This window comes from Falco naumanni, chromosome 6 (assembly GCF_017639655.2).
Source record: "Falco naumanni isolate bFalNau1 chromosome 6, bFalNau1.pat, whole genome shotgun sequence".
Taxonomy (NCBI): Eukaryota; Metazoa; Chordata; class Aves; order Falconiformes; family Falconidae; genus Falco; species Falco naumanni.
The window spans coordinates 29,428,954-29,453,624 of record NC_054059.1 but is presented as its reverse complement, the minus strand read 5'-3'; the positions used below and the strand labels follow the sequence as shown (position 1 = coordinate 29,453,624).

The 24,671-nt window shown below is 37.2% G+C and overlaps 1 protein-coding gene across 1 annotated transcript in view; it reads right to left on the bottom strand.

The window, feature by feature from the left end:
- GREB1 (growth regulating estrogen receptor binding 1) overlaps positions 1-24,671 on the bottom strand; it is a 109,177-nt gene that overhangs the window by 61,801 nt on the left and 22,705 nt on the right. Inside the window, exon 2 of the mRNA XM_040599065.1 lies at positions 5,487-5,643. Within this exon, the coding sequence (XP_040454999.1) occupies positions 5,487-5,643 (157 nt within the window). The remainder of the gene's footprint in view (positions 1-5,486; positions 5,644-24,671) is intronic.

Below are 24,671 nucleotides of genomic sequence, written 5' to 3'. Positions count from 1 at the left end.
AATAAACGGGGTAACCTGTTTGGCCTTCCCCACCAAAACCTTTTCTTTCTCTTGTCTTACAGGAGAAAATTAATCTATATTGATGGCAACAACAGCAGCAGCATATTCCCAGCCCAGTCTCATTTTTCCTTTTAACTGAGACAAGTATAATCCTTCCAGTTCAGACACAAAGTTCTTTGGACCATGCACTACTAAATTACTAAATTATACTTACTGGAAGTGTTGGGATCTCACCAAAAGATAAGGCAGACTTGAAGCCTGCTACTTTGGTTATACATGGAAATTAGGCATAACTAAAGGATGAATGGAGATGGGAGACACTGCACAGAAAAAGAATTACTCTATTTCACAATAATAGCATTCATCAAATGAATTCAAAATTCAAAAAATTCACTTCAAGCTACACCAGGTGAAGAAATAAAAATAGGGTTCCAGGCAATCAATGGACTCACCCACAAAACCCCCACCAACATAAAAATATACTATACTGATTTTTCTAAATCAAGAAACAGTAAAAAGTCTTGCTAAAAGATACCAGAACAAAACTGTTGGTACAATATCACTTTTACACAACCCATACTTGCATTTTGTCTCCAGGGTAATCATGGTGTAGAACTACCATTTGATTTTATGATTATCAAGTGCCAAATGTGCAATTTATGTACAACAGGGTGGCCATGGGTTGATGCATACATATTTCTTGACATACTTACACCTAGTTTAAATTTATCTGTAGTAGCACTACAGAATAACATAACCTTTTGTATGCAGGAATGGATTATTAAAGATAAAAATCAGCAAATTCCATCTTTAAAGGGAACCAAACAAGACACCGTTTTGGTAGGATGTTGAATTAAAAATCACACTAAGTGTATGACAGCAACCTTACACGTTGTAAACTACGCTGGAGAAACACACAAGATACATACCTGTGCTTTTAAATGTGAATGCTGGTATACCTTTACTATATTCCAACTGACTTCATGATCTCAAAGGTCTTTTCCAACTTAAATAACTCTATGATTCTATAATTCTATGATCCAGTGTCTGCCTTTGAATAGACTCCAACTCTTGTTCCAGCTTAGGTTTTCAATTCAAGATTGATATTGAACAATCATATTCACCAACTCAACCTCCTATCAAACTGTCTCCTCATATTTATAAGACTGGTGCCTACATGATTAAAAACATAGAACAGCAGCATTATTTAACCCATCATGGTCCCTAAAATGAGTGGAACTCTCAATACAGGTTGATATCTCTGCAATTAAACCCCCCTGCTCACCACTCCCGAACACATCTTATACAGGGTGGCTAGTGTGGTTGCATGGACAAACCCTCACCTCTCCAAAATGATCGAGGAGAGATGTGACTTTATCATGGGAACAGGGCTAAGAGTATTAAACAGCACAGATGCCAGAATTTTAACAAACAAAATAACCTTGGCAACAAGTGATTTACATAAACTAGAGAACCCGTTACAATCTTCTTTAATGGCACTAGGAACAAGTCAATGGCTTTTAGCTGATATAATGCCTAAGTGGGAGAGAATTAATGAAAAAGACCACCAACTAATTACAGAAGTACTTGGCATTACCCAAAATAATATTTCTCTAGCTCTTAGCTGCATCCAGGCTCAGCTGAAGATACAATCTACTGTGGCAGCAATTATAAGGGAAGGTAACAAGGGCACCTTGGCCACTGAGAATCAAAAGGTAATCTGGGATAATGCGACCAAATTTGAAAGGGTCTTCCAATCTTGGTGGCATCTAGTTAATGTCACTTATAAGCCCACCATCAGTAAACCACAGTTTTCATTTTGACAAGACCCAACGCTTTGGTATACACCATATACCCAATCGTTCGTTGCCCTGGGATTCAATCACCACAGAACGGTACTCTATCTGATAGAATATAGAGTATGGGCCCAACAAAATGGAAAAAAATGGCAAACCACTAATATTGATGCATATGCTGTACAGGAACAATAGGGATTTTTTGGCGACAGTAATACCATTAAGGCCTAAGACATTTGTCTTGACACTGAACAAAATGTTTGTCGCTTTGAAATAAAACCTGATGAAACCCCTGAAACTGTACTTGTATATGTTGGAAATGGATGTGTTTGTATAAGAACCCTTTGTGATTTTGTATTTATAGACAACGCCACTGTGGAGACATATAATCACTCAAATATCTGTATTTGTCATTTTACCAAAATTATGGGCTGTGACTAATTACTCAGCCCCTGTAACAACCCACCAATTGTTACAGTTGAACTACATTTCGTATCAAGATTCATTGCCTACCCCCATTGGAATGAATCTTAGATTGGTGAAGAAACTACTACAACATGATGACCTGTGTCAATTGCTGAAACAAAGTTGTCTGGAACAAAAAAACCCAAATTACCATTCACCATGATGCAGAGGAGATACACTATGTCCTGGAAAGAGTGAAGAAGGACAGAGAACACCACTGGTGGGGCACCTTGTTCGGATGGTCACTGATAGCAACAGGAGCTTTTGAATCAAATGCTGCATCCCATCGTAATTTTACTAATTTCTGTTGTATTATGTTTATTGTTGAACATTGTTCTGTATGTTAAGAGAATGGAGGATAGCTAGATGGGTGGTACTATTGCAAAAAACCTCACATACCTAACATTGCTTAATCACATTTAACAAAATCCTAACAAATAAGTAGACCAACCAAAACCTTCCTCAAATTACAACTGGAATATGGCATTGATCTATTTATAGGCACAGAGGCAAGAGGTGACCACACTGCTGTTCTGTGAGAGATATTGATAGACTTTAGTCACGGGGTGGATTTTGGTGGTGCGTTTCCCACCCTCATCTCCCACCAGGTCACTCTACAGTCTCAGGAACACTGGTTAGGCCTTAGCCTTGGTGTAATAAGTTGGGTGGTTAAGTGTCCCTTGGCTGTACCAGAAAGCCTTGCACGGCTCAGATGGGAGAAGCACTCACCACACCAGGAACTCCTGTTGCCTGGCCAAGGCAGGGAACGAGAGTGGGAATAACCAGGCATCCCCTGACAGCCTTGGAACATTCCAGGCTTGAATCGTAGCCCGAGTGGTACAGTACCACTGTTACTAGAATTTTGAAAATTTGAAAATTTTGAAAATTCCAGTAGTTACTGACTCTGTCCACAGCCAAGATAGAAACTTACCACTGACTGAAGCCAATCATCTTGCAACCCAATAAACAGGGGTCCTAAGTGAGGCCCTTTGAGCCTTCCCGGACCGCAGCCGGCTGCAGCCAGCATCTCCCTCTCGGGAGGGTGGCTCTCGGAGCTCGCAGACTCTCCTGTTGGCAACGTCTGGAGGACTCTCACCTAAAGCTGATGACGGGGCCTGGGCTGAACCCCCCAATGCTTGAGGATCAGCTGTTCACCCATTGAGAAATGCCAAGGCATTTGATGTATTTCACTGAACTCAAGGGGAAAGTTTAACAGGTACACCTTTGTATATTTATATGCATATATATCTTTGTACATTTGCTCCTTTGTGTCCGTGTGCATGTGTGTGTGAACTGATTTAGATATGCTCTCTATAATTAAGTTACTGCTCTGATTGTAGTAAATCCTATGGATTCACTTTGAGAATACTAAATTAGCCAATGAGTAAGTGCTGCTAGAATCTTGTGATCCACATTAAAAGGTCCACCTTAAACTGTGAATAAGTCTTAGACTGCTGCTAGATCAAAAGATGTGTAAAAATTCTCTCTGTGATGAATTTGTGTGTGTACAACATCATATGAAGATCATTTTTTAAATCATTCAAGCTTGAATCTAGCTCAGTTTTCCTCTGTCTATTTCATCCATGTCATAACTAATAGAGTGAACCTTGCCATCAAACTTTGTTAAGGCGCACTTTTATAAATTCATATTACAAGCACTTTTGCTAATACTTTCGACAGTGATTATTTGAGTGACCCTAAACCACTCTTTCACAACACCCACATGAAGAATAACCTAGGAAAATCTTCAGAGTCCCTTCAGAATTCCTCTTGTCTGAAACTTTCATGAAAGGAATGTTCTCTGCCAGGCTGTTGTAAGACTTTTAATTAATTACAGTTCAATTCTGTTTCCATTAACTGCAAAGAAAACAGAATCAGCCCCTCAAGGTTTGGAAAGTTCTTTGAAAGCCTTGAAAGAAAGAAGTTATGCAAGTGTGAAATTGCACTTTTGTTCCTGAACAGTGCATCTGCTCCTGTAGCATCTTTCCCAACTGATGTCATAATCCATTTTGTGACATCACAGTTGGTTTCCATGGGAAAGTTTATTAAATCCTCATATAAAGGTTTGAGAGAAGGACCACCTTGTGTTGGGAATAAGCAGCATTTATATTTAAACAATGAATGTATATTCAGTATTATGGCTATATAAGAAAAAAAAAAAAAAAAAAAAAAAAAAAAAAGAAGAAATTACTAATTATTTTATTTGTGAGCTGTCACCAGATTTACTTTTTCCAGAAAGGTTTTCTCAGCTCTTACCGTGAGGTAACAGTAAAAAGTTCAATATGTGCAAAATATTTTTATCTACTACTATATCTTGGGCTGAATTTATTTTTTTTTCTGTTACTGTGGAATGTTAACCATTATGCATTTTCCATTACATATGTATCTAAGCCATCCTTAGTAATGACAGGGGAATTCATGGTGGCATTCTTCACATATTGGTAAACTCACTGAAAACCATGAGACTACTACACAAAACAGCACACCAAAACACCAAATTGTATCACGAGCTTATCAGATCTATATAGTTTAGACAAACTATACTACTTCCAAGAAAAAAACGAACAAAAAGACTGAGTAAATGAAACTCAGAAAGCAGGCTTCTCTAAACACACACAAAAATTCAGTGAGAAATCCCATGTGTTAAACAACTAGTGCAGCGTTTACAAGAGAACACATCCTAAATTTTTACCTTTGTAACCACAGAGTAACTAAAAATATTATGCCCAAAGTAATTATAAACCTTCTTAAAAGCTAAAAATATTTCTGCTGTATTTATTCACAATTAAAATCAGTCTTAGCATATATTTTTTATAAATCTGTCATGTGTCTACCACCATTTGCTGTATAACTTCCAGCGGTTTATGGTAAATTATAAGATAACAGATTTATGTTCCAAATCTCCAAAGATTCCTCCACACATGTAATGGAACAATTCCTAGTACTTCAATTTATGTATATTGATAAACAACAAATTTATAAACTGTAGAAATAAAGCTGAGCAAGCAAGTGGCTTAATTTTGCCGAAGTAAAAGACAATGCAGTTTGTATTTTAATCTAGTTCTAATACATATATATGTATGTATCTTTGTAGGTCACAAAAAATGCAAACAAAAACTTTAAATACTTTTTCTGCATTCTGATTTGAAATGTGTGTGCTGAGCCTTAGGAAAGCAAACAGCAGAATTGTCTTTGAGCAGAAATATACATTCCACCATTTCCTACCTTCCAATGATGACAGTTGCTGTTCAGCTTCCAAATACAACTGAGAAAAGATTGGTCTGGGAACTAAGTTGTTTGAGCGGAGAGAGGCCTCAATAGAATTATGCAATACTTCTTCAAACCGTGTTGTCTTGAGCTGACCAGCGTAAGAATTTCCCATCTTCTCAAAAAAAAAAAAGAAAAGAAAAAGAAGAAAAGAAAGAAAAAAATATTCAATTTTAGCAGTCAGAACTCAATCCCTGCATGTTGTCAGACTACAACATTTCTCACGAAAGAAAGAAGCTTCATTGTCCACAAAGAAAGGCAAAGGAAAAGAACATTGACTCCAGCAGTCACTGGGCAGATCCTGCTGGTAAATTACAGGAAGTTATCTAAAAGTAACAGCTTTCTGTAATTCAGCAGAAAGGCAGCAAGCTTTGACACCTTCTTGAAGATGTGGCTAGAAATCTGATTAGAGTAATTCCTTGGTTTATATATAGCAATTGACGAGATGCATTTTCAAGAGTCAGCAATCTCATCTGTTAAACAGCCTTTGTTTTACATGACTGAAACAGAATAAACATTAAAGGAACTGGGGAATAGCACAGTTTAGTGTGTTTATCTCTGCATGGCCCATAATAGCTGAAAACTCATGGCTAAAGCAGTTCAACATATCTTTTAAAGGTGCTGTCTCATAAACAATGTAACCAGACTATAACTCAGATATGAAATATAATGGCTTTTCCTTCTCTCCTTAAGCAGTATTTTTCCCTGCAAACATGCTTTTTTGGTTTTTTTTTCATTCTAGAATGAGACATTATTATCTATTTAATTTTGCATTTAATTATTAGGACTTCAGTTTAGTGAAACCGCGTAATTTACTCATTCTGCCATTGAGGAGTCAGTCTATTCCAGTTGAATATCCCACGTACTTAACTACTGCCTGCTTTCCACAGTGAATACAATGAACTGGTAGAACCAAAAGCCATGTCAGCTTTCTTTTCCTATCACAAAGTAGCTCTTGCCCTGGGCCCCATGTCCTTTCCCTCCTCAAGTAACTGTGAATAGAAAGCATGAAATGCTTCCTGTTTGTGGCAGTAATTCCCAAACACTGAACAGCCCCTCCTCAGCACTGGATACTGCTTGGGAAATGAGCCAGTTGGGAAGCATCCTGTAGGAATCAGTCAAGCAAAAGAAAAACTACTGTGAAACCACATACTGCTCTTGAGGAAAAAAGGGCTTTGAAAGGAGCAATGTACAAACAATGTAACAATGTACAAAGATGGATATCTTTTTATGACTTTGTAAAGCATATTTTACATATATAATCATATTTTTGTATACTTTTTGTATCATGTTAATACTATGTATATAGTATAGTTAGTACTATATAATACAGCATGTTGGTATTATATAAATTGTACTAATAGAAGTACAGTAAGAATTACAAAACCATGCAGGCAGCATTTAAGAACACGATTGTCCTGGTTTCAGCTGGGATAGAGTTAATTTTCTTCTTAGTAGCTGGTACAGTGCTGTGTTTTGGCTCTGGTGTGAGAACAATGTTGATAAATCACAACAATGATCTAGATTAAAAGGAGGCACAACTGATGAAATATTTGTGTATATACTCAAAATTAAACAGAAAAATTGCAGCAAGCAGTACTGATGTATCCATTTGGTGAAGGGTAAACAGGAAGCTGCAAAGCCTCTTAGTGATGTTCAGTACTAATATGGAAGCAAGGATGCATCTTCTGACACAAAAAGCAGATTACAGTTCCATCTCCGCACTGATAGGAAGCCTCTGGCTCCTCTTGACTTAAGTACCTGCTTCACCCACACCAAACACAGCTGAAGACAATGACGAAAACCTGACATCAGTATTGTCCTTAAAAAGCTTTATCAGAGGTGTACACAGGAAACCCAAGGTCAAGCTCTGAAATTAATTATACTGAATGTTGTTTCTACACGAAAGCACTAGAAGATGTTTAGTTATATTTCTAATCCATCTTTCAACAATTATATGACTATCAGGTATCTTGATAATTATTTGTCTGTGTTACATTGATGTTTTATGTTTAATATAACACAGACAAATAATTATCAAGATACCTGACATACCTATTTAATTCTTCATCCTTTTAAATTCCTTCCCATATTATGAACTCTTTTTTTCTCTTCTTAGGTTGGAGGCATCTGCAGGCTCAGGGACCTATCTCTACACTTTCAGGGCCAGGTACAATATGGTTCTATGTGACTGTTCTTCACAGTCTTGAAAGTCTAGACTAAAGAGAAATAAAAATGCACGAACGTGCTCTCAACATGTTAACATTTGAAATTACACCTTCAGAACTGGAAACAGCATTCAGCTATCAACCACTCCACACACCTTTTTACATAAACTGCTTTATTTAAATAGAGTGCCAAAACCTGAAAAATTAATGCAAAATCCAAAAGACTTTTTGCACTTTAGAAAAAAATCACTGATACAGCACAAAGGGAATATCCAAAAGTTTGACTGCAGTGGCAGAAGCTTGTTTTACAAAGGGCCAGATTCTACCTGTTCTCAATATGACCATGCAAAGCAGACTGGTCTACCTGCTTTTCAAACTTACTTATTTCTTTGAAAGATTCATTAAAACACAAGAAAAAGAGGAAGTTTTTAATCCAGAGCGAGAAAAAACAATTCTGAGACAACTCAAAAGCATTATCAAACAGGCATGCAGGCTGCTTTATACAATGAAAGCTTACTTGCTTTACTGATCACTATCTTGATCTAAGTGTGATGAATGAGAAAACACGGTAATATTTCTGTTTATAAACTCCACTCCAGACACAGTCAGCTATTATTCTGTACAGTTTATTAGGAACAGAAATAGATACACCATTTACCAGGATTTAACATACTTGCTCAGGATTCATACAACCCACTAGTGGACAAAACAGAAATCCTATATTTAACCCTGAGGATGGCAGAAACCAGAATCTTACCAGTGTGATGTCACGGATAAAGAATCAGTTAAAATTAAGTTATTTTATATGCAAGGTGCAGGTCCTGGAATCCTTTACAATATAAGCATATTTGTTTATCCATTGGGGTGCTAATTTAATTATGTGAATGGGTTTGTAAAATGAAAGAAAAAAATCCTTTCTGTACATCTGGTAAGCTCTTGTGTACCTGTAGGAACTTACAATCACAGTGCCAAACACAATCATAAATCCAGGAACATACTTTGGAAAATGTGATCAGCGTTTTATAGCCATTTTTCATTATCAAAGACACCAGTGGAACTAGAAAATGGGTATTCCAGGAGCTTTTTTGCCAGCATCAGCCTTAGTCACTGGGAGTCTGAATGACAATCTCAGTTTGAGAAATTACTTTTATGAAGCAAGCAGGAAGCTGTTTCCCCACTAACTCTGTGATGGTGTCATCCCCTCTTTCCTTTAAAGCTGCTCAGACTGTGGTACCTGAATTGTCAATTGCTGACTCTGTGGCACCAGGAAGCAAAGGCTTTGAGTCCTATTTTCCTGCTTCAATGAACTCAGCGTTCCCAGCCTAGATTTATGTCTCTCTTGGATACAAGTGGGTGGCACAGGCTAAATTTTCAAATGCTTCTGAAATTCCAAGCCATGAACATATACAGTGACAAGATGTCAGTGACACAGAAGGATAGCCCTCGACCCCAACTACTGATAAATCAGAGGGCACCTCCCCATCACACTGTCAGTTTTCATGTAAAACATGCAGAGAAAAATATTTGCCAATACAAAGGGGAGAAAAAAGGGGAAGACCTGGACTGGGAAGAGCTGCTTAAAACCATGACAAAAAGAGGAAAACCACTCTGAGGAACTTGGGAGCCTAAGAAACAATCGCAGATACAGAAGAAATCCATGGATAATGCTGCCAAAGAAAGATGCCAAGTCCAGACATCTGAAAATGAGAGTAGGAATGTGTTAGGCACTAAAGAGAACAGTCCTCAAATTCCAAACAAGGGACTGTCAGGATTCCCGTAGTAAACAGGGATTGCATGACTAGGAACACCAGGGAACTTCTTAAGGGTTAATGTCTGCCACATATAGAGGCAAATTCAAGTTCAACTGCAGCTGACCTAGTTAGGTTTTGAAGAAAACCTGCACTATTCTGCTATGCTGCTGTACTCCAGCTGCTGTGATTTAGAAAAGGAGTTCCCTCCCAGCCAGGAGGGCAGTACTACCACAAGAGTCATTACGGTGACCAGTCAAGATAACACAGAGCCATTGCCAGCGGCAGGAGGACATGCAGTCCCATCACTTAGGAGGGAGATCTTCTGCACAGTGGAACAAAGATGGTAACACACTAGTGACTTTTTAGTTGCAGTTGTCTGTGATAAAGATCAGTGAGGAGTATTAAGATTTTTTGAAGACCGAAGATCTAGCACAGCAATTCTGGACAAAATTTATCCTCTACTTAGGACTGACTGGGTATCCTAAGGAAAGCTATGGACTTCAGAGCATAGAAATTAACCCAGAGCTTTTTACAACTCCCATTAAAACAGACAGATAAAGAATATCTGCCTTCAGCAGAAATTGAATAAAGAAAAGAATATATGTGGGCTGTGTTAAGAAGGCTTGAAAAAATAGTCTAGGATTCTAGGGATCTAGGAATCTAAGTGGAAAGTTAGGAAGACATATTTAATGACTAACAAATTCAATCTTAGATACAGCTTACAAATTATTACAGGAGGAAGAGTTTCATATTCAGTTGTGAACATTTTGCATTATAAAATATAATGGACATTAATACTTTAATTTATTAATCCTTCCGGCAAAACAGCATAGCAATGGATGCATTTTCCCAGTTAAAGCAGACAGCTTTCATACTTTTAAAATGGCCTAACAGTAATTTCTATTGTATCATTTCTAAGAGGAGAACAGTAAGAAGTTTCCAAGCACACTCTTATTGCTATGGCAAGAGGTAGTTCAGCACTTGCATAAAGTGAGGGGGTTTATTTAGGTGAACTATGGATTTAGGCATCCAAAAGGCTATCCATTAAAATTTGTCTGGGAAGAGAAAGCATTCTTCACTGCAGGTTAACAATTTGTTCACAGATCAGTACTGGAAAAGTTGTTAGTGTGATCCTTTTGCTCTTTGAACATGAGTTAGATCCATCCAGTAACATCCAAAATCAATCAATATTTCTAAAGTTTGGTAAAGTCTTTAATAATTTTTGGAAACCAGTATCAAAAACAACAGTCTGATTAAGAAGAAAGAAAACCTAGGGCAGGGACTTGCATGTAAGTGTAAGTACAAGCAGAAAAGTAAATTTAGAGACAGCACAAAGCTGATTCTCTTTAATAGTAATGGTACATACTATAAGATCCTCCTCATGGATTCAGTTCAGCCACAAGATTGTGTAATCATGTTTTATTCTTATTTCCATTAAGCTATCTGTAATTATATACAGTGCTTTCTTTAGCTTTGGATTTGGAAGAATAAATTATTTTTAATCTTCTATATTTACACATGCCTAGTCTAAAAGTGAGACTGTGTGGTAAATCTAGTCCCACAGGTTATATAAAATCCTTGATTCAGGATAACTAAAAGAGACTGTTACTGATACTAACCCCCCACCAGACTCAGCATAGTACTATACCATATGTCTTTACTATGAGCCTCAAAACAAGGTTACTCCATCCAAAATGCCTTTTGGGAATCACCACTGACCCATCATAACTTCTGAAGCGTGCCTGGGAATTGCTGCAGAGAGTTAGTACTACCACCAGAGCCATGCCAAGGCATTACAACAGAAAATAGATTTCTAGCACAAATGAATTTTCCCGCAACTGTTTAATTTACTAATTCAGCTGTAGCTCATATCGACAAAGACAAAGAAAAGCTTACTCTTTCAGAAAGCAATCTAGTGGTTCACATACCACAAAACTATCCCTTATAGAAGTAATTTACAAAGTTTTTATTTGTCAGTACAAAGCCACTTACAGACATAGTAAATAGGTGGACTATTGCCAGTTTCTGCAAAAAATATTAGTTTCTGGAAGTCAAATTTGTTTCCTCACAATATTCTTCCAGAACAACTTGGCAGTAAGAGAGAGAGAAAAAGGGCTCAGAAGACTGATAGTTATGATATAACACTGGAGTGTGGGAAACATTTAAATACATTTCTTCATTTGAGATCACGTCCAGACCAATGTTTTAGTCTTCCTATGATTTTAATCAAAATCTTCAAAACAGGTTTGATTTTCTGCGGTTAGTCTTACCCAGAAAGAGAAATTTTGAAGCTTCAAAAATTGCTGAGAATTGGAATTACAATCCTCTGCTGAGCTCAACTCCATAGTGCTAATAAGATTAATAAGATTAAAATCAGTAGTCACTCATGGATCTGCTGATTAAAATCAACTTCTTCAGTGAAGCCATTTATTCCACAGCAATAAAGATGCCACATTGTTAAAAAGTCTCTGGTTGCTCTCTGTTTTGCATATGAATAAAGTTATGGCAGTTCAGTAGACCCCATTTGGCCATTACACTTTAAAGGCTACATAAAACTTTTAACCTAAACCAGAGTTACCTTTGCCAAAAAATCCAGCTCCTTTTCTGTTACCAGATCTTAGAACTATATATCTCCTGTGGAATTATATTAGAAATGTTATCTACAGACCATACCAGATTAAACTTAATGGTTTCCTAATAATGCCACTTTGGAAGGTAGTTCATGATTAAACACAGAGACTCTGATTAAGGTTGATGACAGATCACAGAGAACGTAATCCTACCATCTTTATACAGCCAAGAACAATTCCGCTACTGTTTCCACAGAGAGAACATACTGCAAGAAGACTACTCAGATCTCTCCACCACTTCTTTTTCTTTTGCATTACCTTTTATATTTTATCTAGTATCTTCCTTTGATTTTGAAAATCAGGCTAACTACAGACATGGGATTTCTCCTGCATTAACAGTGAGATGATTTGCTCTGCTGACTCATATTTCCAAGTAACAGAACATTGGATCGAGAGTGCAGATCGAAAGGTGCCAAGCTTTCAAGGGCACTGGGTAGAGTGGGAAGTGGGAAGACATCACGGAGCTTTTTGGCAACTTTAGATTCCAAGCCAAATTGCTTCTATTAATCACTGAAATCAGTTCTCTCACTCGCGTCAGAAGTAAATAACACAAGAGATGTCTTTATTCTCAGGAGATTGCTCCAGAGATTAATATGGACCCCGCTGCAATGAAATCAAATATATGCAATTTTCCCCACCTACTGAAAAATCAAGCCCACTTGTTAACTACCCTCTGTGCCCTTGGAAAAAAATCACACAGATCCATATCAAAAGGGATGAAACCAGACTTGGACAAATCAATGTTAAACAACCTCAATAAAAACACTATTAAATAGCTGTTGCTTTCTTTTTTCCTTCAGGCAGATAATAAATCACACTGTTTCATGGATCATTCTTAATATGAAATTTCACATCCATTTTGGCCACTGGAAAAAGAACTTCAGCTAAAAGCAAGTATTTTCTTATTTTTGCTGATTTTTTTCTACTGTAAACCAACAAGCATTACTTTTGAGGACAGAGTGTTCATTTGTTCAAAGAAAACATTACAATTCATGCAGGGAACACTAGCAAAAATAGCAAATGAGTATTTTCTACAGAAAAAAAAGAAAAAACAAGTTCCCAGTAGGTCTACGAGAAAAAAAAAGTTCATATTTTTAAACTTCTCATAAAAATTAAACTTTACTTTGCACCAAAAAAATAAAACTTGACTAAATGCAAAGCAATCTAACTTGTCATAAACCCATTAAAATATACAGCTATGCTTGGAGATCCAGACTAATGCATGTTGGCAATTTAGTGACAAGGAATCTAAGCTGTGACAGCCTACATTGTAGTTTTCTGGGGAAACAGAAAACACCAATTACAAACAGATTCCTTTAATTATTTAAGGATGAAAGGCTGTTTTGGTTTTAAGACATAGTTTGGTCTTCCTTTATGACTATAGAAAACTTTACTTCCTTCACCCTAAAAACATTTATGCCTACTCTCAAACCAGAGCAGAATTTTTCTACTTTTAAAGTAGACATTTAAAGTAATGGTTTGTTTAAAATAGCAGTCTGTTTTATCTTATCTTAATATAGAAGAAAAAATATCAGACAAAATTCAAATTGGTCATAGTAGAAAGTCCTTTGTGAAAACTCAATCACTGGATTACTACTCAATTTTTTTACAAAATCATAATGACTATTGGGACAGATGCCTGATAAAAATCTGTATCTGCAAAAAGAATTTGGAAGAAAACTTAATTAGACTTTTTATAGCTGACTGAACATCCATCATTAATTTGTTTCTTAATTATAATTTTCACTAGAAATCCATTTTCAGACATAACAATAAAAGATTTTCATTTACTTGCTTTTTTTATTTAGTGTGAACTTTCTTTCATAGACAATCCTACATGTGGTTCCTTAAGGTCCTGACAAATGGGCTAAGGAGCCACTTTACAACAGTAAATGTAGAGCTGAGTGATAGTCCAGTGTTGTAATAACAGTGCAGAATGAGCCTAATATATGATATAGCAATAAATACATGTAGGCAATGGCACTTCATCCTGTAAATGCTTTTGCATTCCTCTCTGCAGGAAACAACGTATTCTAATGGAGATTTCTTTGATTTTCCTGCAGGATCTCATAAACTTTGCAGGTGTTACTGGAGAGAAAATCCCTTATCAGCAGCTTCCAGCACAGTTCAGCTGATATGCTTCACTATTTCCACAGCACAGAACCCTGACCCTATGGCTGGTCAGGCAGCTCTGCCTTGGCTCCCATTTGGCTTTTGTGTGTTCTTTGATCAGCTCCTGGCTTTGGATGAAAGCAAATCTTTTAGAGACCACCTTCAAGCTCTCTTAAAAAAAGAATTACATACATAAAACCAATTGAGCTTGTTAAGCAGCAGGAAGAAGCCAAGTAGAGGGAGGAGAAAGGAAGGGAAGGAGGTGCCACAAATCAATGTTAGGAAGCAATGATCAAAGTGGTGACTGGAAAATTAGTAAAAAATAATCCCTAACTTGTAAAGGTCTAGGTCATTCCTCTTCCCAGCTCTGTAAGCACAAAGGCTTTCTCACTATTACCCAGGAAAGAGATACAACTCCATTTCCAGCAACTGCCTTGCACATCTGCTCTGTACCTTTGAGTACAGCAGGACTTGAGATGCTAGAGTAAAGTAGTAGGAAGCAGACTGGCAAGCCAGAATGAGCGAGTTTATCTTGAAACACGTTTTCCAACGAAAATTCTAAGAAATCAGCACTTGGGGTATATAACTCTTTCTTCTGGTTACTGGTGCTAGAGACTCTTTCTGAGATTCTTCTCAGAATTCAAAATGAATATACAAAGAGTAATCCTACACTGATTGTACAGGTTAACTTTTGAGCCATCCTCAAAACCATACTTTTATTTTGCCTTACCCCCAGCCTACTGCCCTAAGCTCACTCCTGGAAGCAGTGCAGCAGTGGTCTGTGGGGCAGCCACATGCACACATGAAGATTGGGATGTATAGCTTAAAGATGCTTTGAAGCAATCTCTTTCAGAGCAGCAGAGGCAGAGCCAGACAGTTTCTGTGGCAGTTCTTCAAGGATATACACAGAGTGCACAGGTTTAGAAGCTTTACCTCACCCACATAGAAGGACCTCACTGCTTGAAAGAAATCTTCACTGATTTTTCCTGACAGGGCACACTATGCTATATATGGATCATATTTTCCACCTAATGAACGAAGAGTGGACAGAAATACAATGGGAGCAGTCTAAACTATGCTTCAGCACCTGTGGATAGCAAATATCTCTCTAGATAGATGTATTACACTGCAAAATAGAACTCATCATCAAGGTGTACTCAATCAGGAGTTGCACATGGACTGTATGTTGAAAATACATTAAATAAACTTTCACAAACAGATATGCAACTCAAAAGCATTAAACTAGCATCTTTAGTTAAAGACCCACTACAGAAGTCAAATTTCATCAATTTAAGAAACTGAACTTAGCAGTTTGAGATCCAAGCTGTCTATTTTAAGGGCTTAAAAATTCAAGTTGTCTGCTTTTTTTTTTATATATATATTTCAAAGTTTTACTGAAAGAAAAACACTCACCCTAAAGACAGAAAATGACTGACAAGGCAGGAGGTACACAAAATGCAAATGCATATACTTAAAACATGATTAGCTGTAAAATGTCTCAATTACAATATTTTAACAGTAACCAATATAAGACAGTATGAGCATGTTATGATATGTTCATGTTTTCATTAAACAGTATTTTTCAGCATGGAAATACTAGCTATGTAATAAAAGATATTCTGTACCGTAATGAAGGCATGTGCTTCTTAGTGACATCCAGTAAAGTACTCCCAGAGTTTCATATTCTGATTGCACTGCTGAACATCTTACACCTGCTGTAACTGCCAGTGATTATATCTTAATGGAGTTTTCCTTTTTTTGATTTAGATGAGTCTGCTGCTTGGTGAATTGGTTAGGACACTTAAGGCTCCTGAGTCAGCACTGTACGCAACTGAACAACCCAGTCAGGTCGCTGTGACACAAACACTCTCCTGTCACAGTAGAGCACAGGAAGGTTTCAAAGCTATCTATTCTGCAACTCTGGCAAAAACAAAGTAACGAGACCACAATATACCCTGGCAAGCTGTTCTCTAATTTGTGTGCTGGCCAGACTAAATGATAAATGGTCTGACTTTATGTCTTATTAATACAGAAGTGCTGTGCTGGGTCATGGTGCTCCTGGCCAGGCACATATCAATTTATCAGTCTGAAGTATTATTAATGTCAACAATTTTGTGGCAGTTTTTTTGGAAGGACTGAGGGTGGGTTTTTTTAAAGAAATGGGGGTGTCCTTTTGCATTATATAGATTAAAAAAATCACTAAAGAAAGGATAAAATATATATTGTGGGTACTTCGTTTTGCTAACAAGAAAAGATTAACAGGAGAACAAAAATTAGATGTATAGCAATATAATCTTTGTGCTGGTACTATGCCTGTATCTTCTGAATAAAAACATTGGAAATCAAAACACTGTTTGAGAGGAGGTGTTCAGTATAATGCTGGATATACAAAGAAACAGCTATCGTATCATGTTCAAACAAACACTGCATCTTTTCAGGATACATCTACAGTACATGTACAGAGAATGTTTATTTCTGGTACAGGTATATTTATCAAATGTTTCCTTCAGTCACAAGTTGCAGTACATCACTTCAGAAGATTAAAACAATTATTCTGAAAAATGAATTTTCTTTTTCCTATGGCTGCAAGTCATGAAACATTCAGATATACGCATAATGTAAAACTCAGTTAAGTATCACTGAAATCAGTAAAATCAAGCACTTACCTAGGCTCTCAATTGAATTAAGGTTCTGTATAACCTTTGCATGCAGGATACACTGACCAATAAAAAGAGATTATTTTTTTGGTACGGCTTGTGAAATTTTGTTTTCACCCATCAGTCCCAGGGTACAGTTTCATAACTGGCTCAAGCTGTTCTTTGCTCACGTTACAGCTGAAAAAGAATGTCTCTTACTCTTGATCATATATTTCCCCCCACGCCCGGCTCCATTGTTCAGTGCCATAGATCTGAGCTGATATGGTTGAAAACTAGTAACCTGTAGGGTTATGTTCAGCTAGATCAGATCCCTCATCTAGTTATGCAGAAAGTATATGACCACCAACATATGGCAAAAGGAAAGAACCAGAAACATGTGGCTAGGGATGGCAGTGAAAGCAGGATCTTTTTCTCCAGACTATGAAAATGCTTTAAACAACATTTTAAAATCTTAATTCCACACCTTCTGATTCTTCTTCTGTAACGCAAAGCAGAAAAAAATTGAATTTTAAAGCCTGTTGAGACTTAGGTGATTTAGTGTTTTCGCTTGAAACAATCTTCATATTTATGTAACGCTTTCATTGTCTATTCGGTAATTAAAAGATATATATACTCTCTATATGCTCAGTATTTAAAAGCCACTTGGACAATGCCCTTAACAACATGCTTTAACTTTTTGTTGGCCCTGGTGTGGTCAGGCAGTTGGATTAGATGATTGTTGTAGGTCTCTTCCAACTGAAATAGCCTATTCTATTTTATACTTAAATTTCAGATGCAAGCACTGTATGACAGAATGTAAAAGAAACTGTACAGAAGGTAGTTAGTAATGCTCTAGGAGATTGACTGGTATGTTTTTCTGTTACTACAGAAGTGAATTGGAAGTTTTATAAATGTTCTAAAAGACAATTACGGGAGACCTCAGTCATGTTATTTTCAAGTAGGATACAACATCATTCAGCTAGGGAACTCAGTGCCTGGTTTCCTATCAACACTGTACAATTGTGTAACTAAAACATATTAACCTGACAAGATGACACTTAAAAGACTGTATTGACAGCCAAAGTTTATAAAAAAATCCAAAAGGAAAACAAGCACTGCAAGAAATACATGCACATGTGTGAAAGCATGTGTTTGTTGGAAAAGTCCCTTTTAATAATTTACCAGGTCAACAATAACACAAGCCAGAAAATTCACACTTTAAAGAGGTATAACTGCACTGATGCCAGCCAAAATACTTGTTCCATAACTATAGTGCATTCATGAACAAAATGTATCTATGATGCTGCATATGGTGCTGTCTAGAATGAAGTCTAGCACGCCGCAGTGCCTAACTGACTTTGCTCTGGGCTTGGAAACACCACATCACTCTTAAAGAATATTAGTTTAAGAGACGTGTTAAAGAATATATTAATATGATACTCATTAATGGAATGCAGAAAGTAAAAGAATCCTGAGTGCTTTGGATATAGGCATGGAGCTGAAGTTCTAGAGAAGGAGAGAGGACAAGCAAGCACTGAAGGGCCTACTGTGTTTGATCAGCACCCAGAGCAGGAATGCCAGGAATGGGTGATGAGCATGCAGGTTATGTATAAGAGATCTTGTATACAGAACCAGTGGGTCAGTACGCAGCTGCTGATGCAACATACATCAGAAAAGAGTGGGTCTGCCTGCTGAAATGAGTTGCTGAATCTCTGTGAAATGAGTCAGTAATGCGAGGAATTGCCAGAACAGTTGTTAGGGGAAAGCTCAGGATGTAATTATTCCAGCAAAAGGTACATAAAACATATACCTTGCACCCTAGGCACTTACAGAAAGAATCTTCTTTTTTTGCGGGAACCTGCATGGCATGTTTTCCAATGTTTGAGAACACTGGAATAGAAGTGAAACAAGGGATATAACCTGAGGTTATAACCTCAGGGTCATAAGATCTTCAGAAGTTCAAAGCACAGACTAAGATATAAGGACAAAAGTCACAAACAGCATCATGAAAATATTTCATCAGGACATTTGTTTATAAGGAAGAAGGAGGAAAGAATTGGTCCACTGTGCAACCAGAAAGGAAAATTAAGACATGATGGTTACATGTAATGCTTTTTTCCCCCAAGAAGATGAGCAAAGGTTATCTGTGATCAAATCACCAATTTCTCCAGCAGCTTTAGCAGGGACAAATGGAGACTGTCCCTCCAAAACACCCAACAACTTAGTATATGAAGCATTCTGCATGCAGATTGTGTATGAAAGAACTAAAATTGGGTCCTGTCAATCAGAATGACTGGTTTAATTGCGAGACAACTACTTTTCCTCTCAAAATGTTTTTGAAATGGTTGCAGGCATACCTGCTTTTTGTGTTTATGCAGAAATACTGAAATGTATATAAAATCTTACATAAAATGTTATATATATATAGGTTAAAAACACCTACCTTGTTGTGTTTTCCAGGGTACTTATGTGGATCCTAGATGGTCTCCTCCATAAGAAATATGCTTAGTCTTGTACTTTGGTCATGTACAAAAGGAGACTTTTAAGATCATCTAGAAATACAGAGTGTGATTCAGCTACCTAACCACAGACATCTTCTAACTTTTAGATGTTCTGGGCTATCCTGTATGGATTCTAACTGCTGCTTCAAAGCAGCAGAGGTCTGAAGCAGGTCCTCTGTCATATCTCCCAGTTCTTTATGGACATCTCCGGTAAATCAACAAACCTCACATGAAATGAGACACCTATATTTAGGCAACAGAATCAGACTGCAGGTACCTACTGGTTCACTAGGCAGAAATTTCCATTATAATCAATAAAATCAATGGAGCTGAGAGCATGATTCAGCTGACCAGCTGCTAGTGTTTATTTAGTTTAACATGAGCTGAATCACTCACCTGGCTCCATTGACCACATTGGCTACATCTTCATTGAATACCAGGAGTTGCAGCTGTAGATGTCTACATGAAGACCGCTATATTTAGTGTCTTGGGTCTCAATTTAGTTGCTTACACATAGATGTTTAGTGGTCTTTGATATGCTCCAGGGTATCCAAGACAGCTGCATAGGTCCCACAAACACAATGTAAGACCTGCCAGGAGACCAAGCCAGGTAGAATACCTAAGGACATATCAAACGTCAAAAGAAGCGTGTAAAAAAGAATCTGAACCAAATTCTTAATCTCAAACTAAATTCCGCTCTCAAAGTCAAAAATTGGCATGTCTACAGATTCATCAATGTTGTCAAATGACATGGCGTCCAGTTTGCTTCTAGCTCCTGATCATCCAATTCTCTACACTGTGTCCACGTTACATTACCCAGGCATTCCACACTCAGCTGGTAGTTCTGCTGGTAGCTAAATAAGGCACTCCTTTCTCTAGGAAGCATGGATAAGATTGTGTCAGCTTTGCTCCCATTACCCTACAGTTCCCTAAAAGGTTTGATGCCCTCAGCCACCTGTTCTTACTCCATGCTCCCAGGCAAGCAGCACATGCCATGCCATAAGACCATGAACAGTCCATTCTAGCTAGCTGCAAAACATAATTCACAGTATTTTTGTCATCTGAACACACATGCACAAAACCTGTGCCTCAAAAGCACAAAAGTCATGTGCAGAGCACTGCAGACACAGCCCATCCATTCTGAAGAATGCTATCCAAGCAGTGTGGGCAAGAGCTGCTGCACAGCACGGCCCTTGGACCATATCTCCCTGGACAGTTGTCAGTCCAAAGAGGTTGGGTTCTCCTGGGGTAGCAAGAGCTGATCAGGGTTCTCAGGATTTCAGTTTGGGATGTTCTGCGTAAATTCTTCCTTTGCCTGCATTTTTTCTTTTGTGTTTTTGTTGTTGGTGGTGGTGAGGTTTTTTTCTTTTCTTATTTTCTGTAACCTCAATGTCCTCCCACTGTTTGACTGTGAATTGGGATAATATCACTTCTCCAAGGTGCAGAGACCAGTTATACTCAAGATTACAAGCTATTCCAATCATGCTGCCAGAAAAAAACATGTCAGAAAACTATTCTTCAGGTTTTGTAGGTATTAAAGAAACAGGAGCTTTAAAAAAGGCATTGAGGAGAATTCCAAAATAATATACAGACATCTACTGTGAAAGACTAACAAATATGAAGTAAACTGAGGATGCAAATGTAGGAAACTGCTCTCTATAAAGTAACAGGATAGCTGTAACAGGATTGTCTTGCATATGAAAGTGTATTAAAAGCTCATAAGAACCTTTTTAAATACTGCTTTGTATTTAAATCATACAAGTACTTTTGCTCTTCATATCACGGAATTGACAAGGACCTTAACCACAATAGCATGTTTTTAAAATCTCTGACAAAAAAATATTAAAGAGTTAAATAAAAGGTCAATTAAGTTTTATAAAACAACCAAGTGATCTAATAATGAATGGGAAGGGAAAAAAAATGAAAGGAAATGCACACTTGCCAAAAACTAAAGAAACCAAAAAATTGCTCTCTCTTGCTAATTCCTCCTTAAACAGCAACTGCACAGACGCTCAAGACTGAAAAATTAAAATAAACAGGGTCATGCTGACCTTGAGGCAAGCAACAGACTTATTTACTACAACAGACAATGATGAATCATACTTAAGCAAACCTCCCATTTGTTTTCAATAGAATGCATTATTAATCAGACACATTGTTTTACAACTAGTACAACCTAGCCCAGAAAAATCCTTCGTTTCCTGAGTGCACAACAAGAACATTTCAGGGTGTCACAACTGTTTTTTCATTACTCTTAATTGTTACTGAAACTGTTGCTGCTTTCATATCTCACCTACATTTCATTTTTATTCACACACTGCACAAAAGCACCCACTACTTGTTCAGTCATGCTGTACCTTATATGAATGTTCAAAGACAATTTTTAAAAACTTGAAAGCTACAGACTGACTGATACTTCTATAGCTATTTATGGCTGTAACTGTTCAAAATACTTCCTCAGGAGTGTTCCTTCATCTCTAGTAATTGTTGTACTGGCAAAAAAACTCCAAACCTCCAGGCTGAAGTAACATCCGTTTGAGTGCTTAGAAAAACAGCTCTTAAGAACTCTCAACCTTCTTTGCTGTCATTGTGAAAGACCTCATATGCCAAGCCATGTGATGCAGGATGCTGTACAGTACATCGGGTCAGGAGACAAGGTGTGGCACCATCTTATGCCTAGGAAACAGGCACATTACATCCTGCTGCAAATGTGAACTGAAACAAATTGACCAAATCTTGTGCTTTGATACGCTTGCATTAACCCACTACCTATCTCAAACTTCAGAGACAGTGATGGTACTATTCCACTGCAAAGTATTAAAGATACATATGCAATTTCCACTGCCATTGCCACGTTTTGTACCTATTTCCCAACCTGCCATTTATATATGTTCCCAACCTCTATATACTCTTGGGAAGGAGTCATGTCCATGTGTACCAGTGGAAGGTTTTTTTTCATACTCAATGAACCACAGAGGAATACTCTCTGCTTGTAAGCAGAACAAATATACCACAGCACTACTCGCACAACTGTTGTATTGCAGCACAACTTTCTGTCAGACCCTCTCACTTTAGCTAATAGGAATCATCAGAGTTTTAATTTGTTCAGTGCACTTTCGTTTTATATACATTTTTCTTAAGAATTCTATCATCTGAAAGAATCTTAAGATTCTTAAGAAATCTATCCTCTACAGTTTCTTAGTTGATCTGCAGTAAGGGTAGAGATCTAAATCCAGTGAAAACAACAGGCTTTGGGTCAAACCTGACATTCTTTTCAACTGTCTTATGAATGATCTCAGACATTAACCAGGATTTCTGATTATTTTAATTCCTTAAAATATTGTATGTTCCAGTGAAAATTCAACATCATCTCCAAATTACTTTAAGTGTTACAGAAATTTAAGAAAACATTCTCCTCTATAATTTAGTTAATTATACAGCTAGCATCTTGTTCCTCTGGTTTGCCAAGCTTTCATAGTTATCAGTCACACGGCTCCACTAGCAAACAGAACAGATCCTGCAAATTTTCACACTGAAAATTACTCACATTTAAAAACATTAACAATACTGGAACAATGTAATGCTGAAACAATACAAAACACAATGTCAAAAGATTACCGACTCTCAAACATCCACACAAGTGTTACCTGCTTTGGATGTTAGCTATGCTGGAGGTACAGGGGCTCTTAGTGTGACTCCAAGCAAAGCCAACTTAGACCTCATATGATCTATCAGGTTAAGTATAGGCCCTGTAACCACAGCTATACTGTACTATAGTCTTCCAGGTCTGTTCCTCTACTATGAGTTGTACAGATCAGTTCTGCTGAACTGAGAGTCAATACAGAACTGTTCTAGTTGATACTACACTGCATTAGCCAGCATTGAAGTCTCCATATCAATTTCTCATCACCTAGGTATCCTACCAGTAAGTCCCACCTTACCTTCTACATATAGAATATATATATATATATAAATAATGGGGAATTACCTGTGGAATAAACACAAACACACAATAATCCCAAAATGCTGAAATACTGCAATCACGAGCTCACAGTAGGATTGAGGTACCCAAGTAGATAGACAAGATAACAACAGATTCCTTTGTATACTACTCCTTTGGCAATTATCCAAAGACTCTAGTAATGTCAGTATCAAGCAACAAAGAAACAAATCCTTGTTTTCCTCCAAGGAAAGGTGGGTAAGCAGCTAAATTTACTTTTATTTGCATCTGGAACATTAAGTTCCAACATAAGAAACAGGATATAAATCAGACAATACAAATGCTGACTCCCTCTGCCCTCGTTATCTGTAGGACTGTTTGTGAACAATCCTTACGCGATCTGCTTTTTGGTAAGAGCGGTAAATGCACAGCAGAATAGCACCCACCAGAATGAAGCCCAAAAGCAAATATCTTGATATGTGAGTTCAGAAAGGTTGTGAAAATGGCTTGCTCAAAACTCTTCTGCAGAGTAAATTCTATCAGGTGGAGACCCGGCTGTTGATGCTAATACTACTAAACATGAAGGTTAAGCACAACTCAGTTCAGCATGCCTCCTCCAGCTCTGCTGAAATATCTTCTTCCTTTTCCCCGGAGATATGACAAGAGCAGATGACACAGATATGGTCAATTTTATATAACTGTTTGCTAAAAATGGAAGAATGAGAAGACAAGTATAAAGGATTCCATATTTATTTTAAATTTCACATTCCATGAGCCAGTTTTACAGTACCTACCTCAATACTTAGGAAAGTTCTGTAGCAGACAGTGAAGTTGCTTGTACATATTGATTTTTCTAACATTTAAAAAAAAACAAAACACCCAGGTCTAATATTTGCAAATAGCATGAAATAGTATTAGCAGGCTGGGAACCCATCTGCCTCTGTTTTTTCATTACATAAAATGAGAGGCAGTTATCTGGAGGAGCTACAGACACTTCTACAAACTTTGGATCCTTTTTCTCACATTCTGTTCTTGAGAATCAATTCATCATTACTGCAAGTTTTATTATACATAATCCAAAACAGCACAGCCTTTTAAACAACTTTAGTTTATCAAATGACCCTAACTAAAAAATAGAGGAACGTTTTTTGCATCATTTTGTCATATATTAACATCATTGTACTTTTCAGCTGAGTACATAACAGTTATCAGCTGTGAATATCATATGAACAATGTAAAAAATACTTTCATCATGCTATCACCACACATACTTTAGTGCAGTTTCCAAGACCTCAAAACTTAGCTTTTAACAGAATACTGAGTGTTAAATTGTAAAGGCAAGGTCCCACAAAATCTATTTTAGCTTAACATTCTGCACATCCAAAATTTGGTGCTGAAATAGCAT